Source organism: Nicotiana tabacum, chromosome 6 (genome assembly GCF_000715075.1).
Source record: "Nicotiana tabacum cultivar K326 chromosome 6, ASM71507v2, whole genome shotgun sequence".
Classification (NCBI taxonomy): Eukaryota; Viridiplantae; Streptophyta; class Magnoliopsida; order Solanales; family Solanaceae; genus Nicotiana; species Nicotiana tabacum.
Genome location: NC_134085.1, coordinates 147435870 through 147446118, shown reverse-complemented (window position 1 = coordinate 147446118; position 10249 = coordinate 147435870). Strand labels below are relative to the sequence as shown.

Below are 10249 nucleotides of genomic sequence, written 5' to 3'. Positions count from 1 at the left end.
TATATGCATATTCATGTTATTTTGAAAGTATTTTGTATATTAAAAATATACAGGAAAAAATTAGATATCAACAATGATTATACTAGTGCTCCTAATTATAATGGTTTATAGGTTTATTTATTTATCTAGCTTACAGTGTGGGCACATCTTGAACTCGCATAGGAAAAGGCAGAAATCAATTTCTTAGCATAATCTTTTTCAAACATTGAATTGAAATCTATATTATTAATGTATATAAAAAGAATGTAACGTCCCAAACACATGTCCGTTTTGTCCCTTCCATCAGCTGGCAAAAAAGTAACATTTATGACAAAAGTTTTATTTTTATATTCTACACAAGTATGTATAAAATATTAATATCTAAATAGCATAAAAGCCAAAAAAATAAATAAAATGATGAATGATTCCCTTTGAAGAAATTAAAAGTCATCTTAAAAGCTACTTCCCGTTGTGTTTCCGTGTCAGTTGAGTTTGTCAATTTCGGTGAGTAGCCGCTAGAATTAGTTTTAAACTATAAAATATAATATATTGTAATTTGTGGCTAGCGGCCGATATAAGTTTCCAACGGATGACTAGTAATAATTTCTCCGAGCTATGACCAAAAAAGAAAATCGTTGACCTAAAGAGCAGAAAATATGTCAAAAAAAGAAAAACGGTGACCAGGTAATCTTCGACATGGGAACAATTTACTAGGATGACCAGATTTAATTTACTACAGTTATGATATATTAAGGTAAAGATATACTCCATTTTTTATGAACTATAATTAAGTAATGAACTCTATGCAAAAGATGTGTCATGCACATATCCTTTTGGTGCACATACTTTTTTGGTTTAAAAGACTACTTCTATTAATTAAGATGCATTACAGGGGGCTGCATGGATGCTGCAGAATTACAAACATACGGATAATTACTACTATCAGTACTATCTATCCTGAGGTACTACTATCTATTCTTAGAAAATTACTATTACAGTTAGTCCAACTGGACAAAGCTTCATCGGATGTTTGACAAAAAGATTTAGCATTAGATTGTAATTGAAAAGTATTACTAATATAGCGTCTTCGTTGAAGCCCCAACTTATCAGCTTCGTGTAAAGGTTAGTAGTATTCCTTCTGTTTACTTTTACTTGTGCACTATACTAAAATACATTTTCACTTTTACTTGTCCAATTTACTAAGTCAAGAGAAATATATCTTTTTCTTCTTATTTTACCCTTATCATTAACTACTAATTCTATTCATCATTTTTGAAGACCTTTTGAAATGCTATTATTATTTTGGGTATTATTATTATAAAATATGTACTCTATTTATTATTTCTTAAAGGATGTGCAAATCCATTATAGATAAGTAAAAGTGAACGGAGGGAATATGTATTTTGCCTTCAAAAATTATGCATGTTTGCGAAGGAAACAAATGGAAAGTTATATATTTATTCGCTCGTCAAAAATATGATTCGCTAACCAATATACATAAATTGGCTTTATAGTTAATGGATACTCTTAAATCATAATTGTAATTATATAGACTATATTATAAATTATTTTACTTAATTTAATTGTATTTTGCTAGTTAAGTTAAAATAACTCGGGGAAGTGCACAGTTAGCCACTAATAAGATATGTATTTACCTTTAAGTCACTATTTAAAATGTCTTTAATCTTTAACCACTACTTTAATAAATTTTACCCGTCCGGACGAAAATACCCTTCTGCTCATAAAGTTCAGGACCAAGTGTCCTTAACTTATGAGCTTGTAACTGTAAGTTAAGGACTAGTTGTCCTTAATTTATGAGCTTGTAAGTCTAAGTTTAGGACTACTTGTCCTTAACTTTTGAACTTGTAACTCGAAGTTCAGGACTACCTGTCCTTAATTTCTGTGCTTGGAACTCTAAGTTTAGGATTACCTGTCCTTAATTTCTGTGCTTGTAACTCTAAGTTAAGGACCAAATGTCCTTAATTTTTGAACTTCCAACTCTATGTTCAGGACTAAGTGTCCTTAATTGAGCTTGTTACTGTAAGTTCAGGACTAGCTGTCCTTAATTTATGAGCTTGTAAGTCTAAGTTAAGGACTACATGTCCTTAATTTTTGAGTTTGTAACTCTAAGTTTAGAACTATATGTCCTTAACTTTTGAACTTGTAACTCTAAGTTCAGGACTACATGTCCTTAACTTTTGAACTTGTAACTCTAAGTTCAGGTTTACATATCCTTATTTTTTGAATGAGGCATAAGTTTTGAACTTTTGATAAAGGGTCAATTTTTACCCAAAAAAAACCTTAGAATTGTAATGCATATTATTAATCTTGTTACATTCCAAATATTACGGGACTTGATCTTGAACATGTGTGTTCCAGAAAATATAAATAGAATTATTGCAGAGATTGGTGTCGCTATCCGATAGCTACAACTCCAATTCACCTTGTACTAAAGTTCTGGAGAGACAAGTAAGAGTTCTGAACTTTTGATAAAGGCTTTTGATAAACCGAGAGAGAAGTGAGGGTTTGGGAAGAAAAAAAATGGAAGAAAGAGTAAAAATATCTTTTCATATTAATTTTAATAGAGTAGTGACTATTTTTGCTCAACATTAAAATTGTTGGATAAAAATAAATACCACCTTAAATAGTGGTTACCACACGCCATTTCTACAAATATCTCTAGGGAGAAATTCAAAAATAGCCAGATTTACAACTGGTCGTTCAAAAATAGCCTAGTTTCAAAAGTAATCGAAATTTAACCACTTTTCATGTAAAGATAAATCTGAGCGAAAACACTGTTCAAACCTTGCAAAATACGCAAGTACATGACACTGGAGTTCCAACATAAGTATGCTTGAACTCCAGCATATTATAATGGAGTTCCAGGATAAGTATGCTGGAACTCCAACATAATATGATGGAGTTCCAGCATAAGTACACTAGAACTCCAACATAATATACTGGAGTTCCAGCAAGTATAATTGTCCAGTATAATATACTGGACTTTGGAGCACCGGTGCTCCAATCTCCAGTATATTATACTAGAGTCAGCAAAGTATACCGGTCCAGCATAATATGCTGGAGTTCATACACAGGTGCACTGAACTCCAGTATATTATGCTGGACCGGTCTCTGTTGCAGCAAAATAGTAGCTATTTTTCATTGACTTCGTAAACGCTGGCTATTTTTGAATGACTAGTCCGAAAACTGGCTATACCGTGCTATATTTACACATCTCTAGTGGTAGTAAAGTAGGTTTATAATATAGTTTGACTAGGTAAAAGTCTCTTATAAAAAGTCCAATTTTATTTTCTTTTTCAGCCAAGGCCGTGAAACCCAAATGCATTGATTTGGGCCATAGCCCAAACGGTAAGTTAGGCTTGTGACTTCGAACTAAACATCGCCCCCGCTGACATATAAATTGCTGGGAAAGGTTATTTACGTAAATTAAGCTCGTTTCCGTTATCTTGGCGGTTCGGACAGGTTTTTTTTATTGGGCAAACCCAAAAGGCTTTACCCCATCGAAACGCCATTGTATTTCTGTGAATCAAATTGAGAAACCTCTGACGTTAAGATGAGGCGTGGTTCATCGGAGACGAAGTTGTTGCAAGAATTGCTTCTGTACGCGGCGAGCGCTGCTCTGAGCAGCCTTGTTTTGTTTGTGGGCCTCCGACAACTTGACCCGAACAGACATGCCTCCAAGAAGGCTCTTGAGCACAAGAAGGAAATTGCTAAGCGCCTTGGTCGACCTCTTGTTCAAACCAATTCCTATGAGGTTGCTCTCCAGTCTCGTTTGTGCTTTCTCACTCTTTCCCCCTTTTTGAATTTTTTTAACATAAAACTAAAGTCGCTTCCTTTTGTTATTTATACTTATAATTTTTGGTTTTATTTTGTTTGCTTTACATTTTCCTGTTCATTATGGTATATTATGTGGTATTGTTTAGAATGAATATTATGGTATAGTAGCGGAGCCAGTATTTTAACTTTACTTGAGTCTGGATTTTAGAACGCTGACTCAAGTGTTAACTGGGTTCAATCATGATAAATGTTAGAAAAAATTGAGTCTCAACGGTACATATGCTACTTATTAATTAGTATTATTTTGTGTAGACCATCCTTTATTCAGTGGACAGTCTGTTGGTAAATAATCACGTCATTGTGCTTGTCAAACAGATAGGTTGTGTTTGGTGTGGAGGAATATTGTACTTAAGGGTGGCAAATGGGCGGGATGAGTCGGATATGGGGGGGGGGGGTTTCGAAATGGGTAATGCATAACGGATAAATTATCCGACCCAACACATATTTAATACTGATAAAAAACGGGTTAAATGGCGGATAATATGGATCCATATTATCCATGACTTTTTGAATATGATCACTTTAAGGAGAATTCCTTCCCAAACTTGAGGAACTTCCAGAGGCTTCACAAATGTAAAAGTTAAAGCCATTAGTTAGCCATTGCCTATCCATTGGGCATCCATTTTCTAAGTGAATAATATGGTTCTTATCCATATTTGACATGTTTTTTAAAAAGTTCATTATCCAACCCATTTTTTAATAGACAATATGGGTAAATAATTGTTTTCTTCTAATCATTTTGCCACTACTAGTTGTACTCAATCATTTTCCAGTATATGCATTACTTGAATTCAAAGAAAAAACAACTTTCTCTGAAGAAAATGTTTTTGATCAAAATGGAAAAATGGATCCCAACTCTTACTCTTTATCACTTGTTTTAACCGACAATTATATTGTCTGTTTTCAGATTCTACTGAAACACTCCTCCAGTCGTAAATCTTGTATGATTAGCATATCGTTATACTCAACCAAACATGAGAAAACGATTTAGAATAGTAGCCCGAGGCAAAAGATTCCATGCGAGAACATTTTACTACATGCCAACTGCACCTGCATCCAATGTTTTTGGAACTTTGTACCCTTTACTTCACCCTCTGAAATCATTGTGTAGCTCAGTTTGGTTAAAAATGATGGAAGTCATTTTAATTTGATATTCCTTAGTGTGTAGGGTTCAAATGCTTGTCTATTATGATCACTTCCCTACTGTTTTAGAGTTTTTTTACCCTTCCAATACTTTGTTTCCCAAGGCTATATTAGAAATCGATTATAACCTACATACTTTTTTCATTTAGCATGCTATAATTCCTTGATGGTGCGAATAATTTAAACATGATTGGAACTTGCAGTAAAAAACAATCATTTTCATATTGAGTTATTTGAACTCCTTTGTGCTTTGCTTCAACAGGATATAATAGCCTGTGATGTGATTAACCCTGATCATATAGATGTGAAATTTGATTCAATTGGTGGATTGGAATCTATTAAGCAAGCTCTGTATGAATTGGTAATACTTCCCTTGAGGAGGCCTGAACTCTTTTCTGGGAAACTTCTGGGTCCTCAAAAAGGAGTGTTGCTCTATGGACCGCCTGGCACTGGAAAGACCATGCTTGCCAAAGCAATTGCTAAAGAGTCAGGTGCTGTTTTTATTAATGTGAAAATATCGAATCTGATGAGCAAATGGTTTGGTGATGCCCAAAAGCTGGGTGAGTTAGATCTTTTCTTTACTCTTTCAAGATTCTTTTTCAGCATTATGTTTTCTTTGATATGTTGTTTGATTATTCACCTTTGCTCAGCCCTTCTTGTACTCTCAGTTGTTATTCAGATTAACAAGCATTATTTGACCGTGAGTAAGATATCAAGATAACCTAGTGTTTTTTTGCAACTTAATTATTATGGAGTACTCTTTTTTGGGGGTGAGGGGTGGGGTTAAAATTGATCATGGGAAGAGTTGTTTAGTTCTGTCCAGTCCTCTGAAGATCGTGTTAGTGATTTTTCTGTTTGGTATTATCTTGTTCAAATGAAGTTGTCCAGGTGATAAAAATCATGATTTCAAGTTTCTGTGGCTAAGCTTAGATTGCATTTATTATGTGCATGTAAAGTTTACAAGTTATGATCTCCATTTTTAGAGATATCTCTCTTTCAGTTGAATTTGTTTTGGGCCATAATATGGTGCTTTTGCTCATTTTGTTTTGTTCTTGTTGAGTAGGGTAAAGAGTAGGGTGTGCACAGTTTTTTTCTGGGTGATCGTATTTAGAAGTACACTGAACATCAATCCAATCTCGATTTAGAAAAGAAATTTACAAGCAACTATATCCTTAACGGCCACTATTCCTGATGTGAATGGGCACTCTTTGCCTAAAATCTTAAACCGAACTGTCATTGGTGGTTCTTGAAATCAAGAATTCAAATTGAACATACTCTACTAGTTTTGGCTAACTTCAGTTGGGCAGTTACAATTTGGTTCAAGGTGGTTTGGCGGTTTCAAAGTTCTTTCTTTCTAATGTTATGTTGAACTGGGATTCACAGAAAAATGTCCAGTTGCTTGCAAATTTCAAACAAGTTTCTTGCCGCAAAATTCAGGAATCAGCATCTAAAATCCATGCTTGTGCAGCACAAGGATCTGAAATTCGTTAAAGTACAATGATTGTAGTGATAGAAAAACTTTAAGTGGATGCTCACTTCTGAATTTTAGGAATAGGAATGAGAATTATAGATTATTCAAACCAGAAGCAAATTTAGTGAAGTTGAAGAGGTTGCCTTTATCAGATTTCCTGTCCTACGCTTCTTATAGGACAATATAGAAGACACCATATGGTATTCTCCCGTTCATCTTTCGGTTGGAAGAGTTCTAGCACAATGGTTTAATAAATCCTTTTGTCGTATTTTAGGTTTCCAATGTTTTGGGACTCTTCTCATTTGCTTTTCAAATGAAGCATTTTGTTTTCCTAGTTTGAAATGGCGAACCAGCTCAAGTGTGTAAATTTTTTTATTTTGAAGGTCAATTCAACTTCTCTGTATGATCATAAGAATCACAAGCTTTTTTTTTCTGTATCAGACAATTTTTCCAAATTATGAGAATTCTTTTGTTAGACTACGACAACAACAACAACAATTCTTTTGCTCCTGCATATAGGACATGACCTTTGATAAGAAGGTGTGGAGGTTGAGAATTAAGGTAGAAGTTTAGCTAGCCGAGCGTTTTCCTTGTTCATACCAGTACTATTAGTGTACTACTTAGTGTTAGTCTTGTACTTTCTTATTCTTAGATGTCTATTATTACTTGTTGTTTTTTTGCTTTGGTTCTGTGATTGGTTTTGCTGCTGCGTGTTACTCCTCCTTTTTTCTCTTTCCTGAGTCGAGGGTCTACCAGAAACAGCCTCTACCTTCTCAAGGTAGGGGTAAGGTCTGCTTATACACTAACCTCCCAGTACCCCACTTGTGGGATTACACTGGGTTTGTTGTTGTTGTTAGACTAAAAGAATAAAACTAAGAGTTCCAGTAAAATAGATTCAAGTATATGTGACATTTGGCTACATATGTTTTCTTGTTGCAAGTAATTGTTCAACAAATTATGTGTGCTTCTTCATTAAGTCTCAGATGTGCGAACATGATCTCATGATAATTCATTTGAAAATCCTCAAAATTTGCTCCCTGTTATGTCATTTCATGGAAATAGTTGAACTTCCACACCATAGGCACCCCTGTTGCACTGAAGCCAAGGAGCAAAAGTACAGGGAGTTTTTGGCCTGACATGAGGCTCGATTCTGGGTTTCCAGGGAGATTCTTAGGTTTTAGTTACGTTATAAAACTGGATGCATAAAAACTTCACCTAGAAATTCTTAAGAATAAACACTCCCCCCCCCCCCCCCGGGGGTGAGGTATTATAAACCCTTAAAGTGTAACTAGTATTGGATGATCTTGCTTTGATTTTTTTTTATTTTTTTTGGGTGATTGCTCGTGTTACTGATTTGATTTAAGTGACTTAAAGTTGGTTTAGTATAGACTTAATATTCCACTTGATGTTAGACTTCTTCATTGATATATGCTTCTGAAATCTTTACAGTTTCCGCTTTGTTTAGTTTGGCGTATAAGCTGCAGCCAGCAATCATATTCATTGACGAAGTGGATAGCTTTTTGGGTCAGCGCAAGGCTACTGACAATGAGGCATTAACAAACATGAAAACTGAATTCATGGCTTTATGGGATGGTTTTACCACAGATCGTAGGTTCACTCCTTAATGAGATGATTTCCTTATTAGTAGCTTTCATTCACCAATCACCACTCATTTGCTGCAAAATTTTCTCAGCAAGTTATGCAATTTGAGATGGTCATGTCTCTTAGCTAGTTAATGTGGTCTAGCGAGAAAGTTTTGTGACTTTATTTACTGAGATAATGCTTATGTAGATAATGCCCGGGTTATGGTACTTGCTGCTACTAATCGGCCATCTGAGCTTGATGAAGCAATTCTTCGACGCCTTCCTCAGGCCTTTGAGATCGGTATGCCTGACTGCAAAGAGAGAGCTGAGATTTTGAAGGTTATCCTGAGGGGCGAGAAGGTACAAGATAACATTGACTATGAACGCATTGCTGGATTGTGTGATGGATACACTGGTTCAGATCTTCTTGAGCTCTGTAAAAAAGCTGCCTACTTCCCCATCCGGGACCTGCTTGATGATGAGAAGAGTGGAAAGCAATCTGCGGTTAGTATTATATTCTATTCTCAAAATTCTAACTTATAGTTGTTAATTGATAGTTAACTGACATAAATGCAGTTTTAAGGACTATGACTCTGATGAATGGGTTGGGTTTAACCCACTGAAAGAAAAAGGATAAAAAGGGTAAAATAAGAGAAAAATGTGTCAGAAGAACTAGAACTTTTTGTGCTACAAGAAACAGCTGGTGTAATGGAACTGCTTCTCCCTCCTCCAAATCTTTAATACAGTGCAGAGACAGAGTTAGGCCTTTTTTCTACAGAGAGAACCTTTTCACAAGTACTGCTAAAGTAAACTATTAGAATTTTCTTTGTACATGCTATCCTTTTGATTTTTCTGGATATACAATAGACTTAGGAGCCTGATTCAACTTTGTTATCGGTCGTCGAAGGAAAAATTAAAATAAAAACAGAAGGACCAGTCTAGAATCTTTTGTTTTCTTTAAGAAAAAAAAACATCTGCAATATAGCTAAGCTTGTTAAGCTGGACAAATTAGAGTAACAAGGTTGCTTAAAGAGAGATAGACATTTGCAATCTATCTAGGTCGGTAGGGGGTGTAAGTATCCTTGTTTTTCCTTGAGCAGGAGCCAAGGCCGCTGTCAGAACCGGATTTGGAGAGGGTTTTAGCAACATCGAAAAAGACAACTGTTGCTGCAAGTGAATACAGCAGATTAAGTTCACTGTCAGCAAGATGGTCAGGGCATGCAGATTCAGATGATTACCCTGTCCAAGAAGCAATTAACGAGCTTTCGAAGCTTGTGATTACCCAAATTTTGAATCTCCGGTCAGATAACCGGGATTCTTAATTGGCCACAGGAACTCCTATAAAGTATCAGCCTGTAAATTGCAGCTTCGACAGGAAAACTATTTACTCGCAGCAGGATGGTCAAGGCATGTGGATTCTGATTACCCTGTCCGAGCTGCAATTGACGAGCTATCTAAGGTAGTCGTTTCCCAGATTTTGATTCTTCAGTTAGATAACTAGTATTCTTAATTGGCTATAGTGATCCCTATAAAGTATCAGTCTGTAAAATTTGATTCTTTCTCGGCGGAAGTAGATGCCACACAATTCTTTTTGACAACTGTAGTTTTGCTGTCAGCTTATAAAAGTATCGCATATTCTGGAGTAGCATTGCCTGATTTTAACAGCGTAGGGGTGAATCATTGGTGTGCTCGTTCAATATCAAGAGGTTTTAGCATCCGGGTTGTTTTCACGTATTACATTTTCTTTAACTGGCTAGGTGTTTAGTACTTGCATGCATATATGGGAAATTGAAATTTGTGCCTTTTATGAAAAGGGGAAGAGTATATCTTATCTCCACGGGAACAAAAAAATTCCAGTAATTTCAAAGTTTCTTGACTTCAATCGGAACATTTGCGCGGTTAATTGACAGCTTTTGATAGTGACCACTTATCCTTTGCCATAAATGCTTATTGCCTGGTGTATCCTAATTTAATCAAATGGCAGCGATTTATCTTAGGGTATTTGTGGATGGTAGAGACAATCACTGCTGAATTTTATGGGGTGATGGGCAGTGACCTCTTTAACATTTTAGCAGGCTATATGTCATCTTTTCCTAGGGTGTTATTTGGACCAATTTGTGTCCATATGAAATTTTAGGAAAAGGCATAAGTATCCCTGAACTAAGGTCGAAGTTTCAACTTCACGCCTTATCTTTGTTGAGGTGACATAGAGAGT

At 35.5% G+C, this 10249-nt stretch overlaps 1 protein-coding gene across 1 annotated transcript; it reads left to right on the top strand.

The window, feature by feature from the left end:
* Positions 1–3428: 3428 nt before the first annotated feature.
* Positions 3429–9672, top strand: LOC107810052 (uncharacterized). The gene is made up of 5 exons (XM_016634784.2): positions 3429–3754; positions 5243–5540; positions 7901–8059; positions 8243–8538; positions 9135–9672. Exons 1-5 carry the CDS (start codon positions 3554–3556, stop codon positions 9354–9356), a joined length of 1176 nt encoding a protein of 391 aa, XP_016490270.1. The 5' UTR covers positions 3429–3553; the 3' UTR covers positions 9357–9672.
* Positions 9673–10249: the final 577 nt, after the last annotated feature.

What these genes read in the sequence shown, in the direction of transcription:
- LOC107810052 (XM_016634784.2), top strand. Translation starts at nt 3,554, where the DNA reads ATGAGGCGTGGTTCATCGGAGACGAAGTTGTTGCAAGAATTGCTTCTG. An exon ending in TGGTGATGCCCAAAAGCTGG is followed by an intron (nt 5,541 to 7,900) that starts GTGAGTTAGATC and finishes AAATCTTTACAG; the next exon opens with TTTCCGCTTTGTTTAGTTTG. An exon ending in AGAGTGGAAAGCAATCTGCG is followed by an intron (nt 8,539 to 9,134) that starts GTTAGTATTATA and finishes TTCCTTGAGCAG; the next exon opens with GAGCCAAGGCCGCTGTCAGA.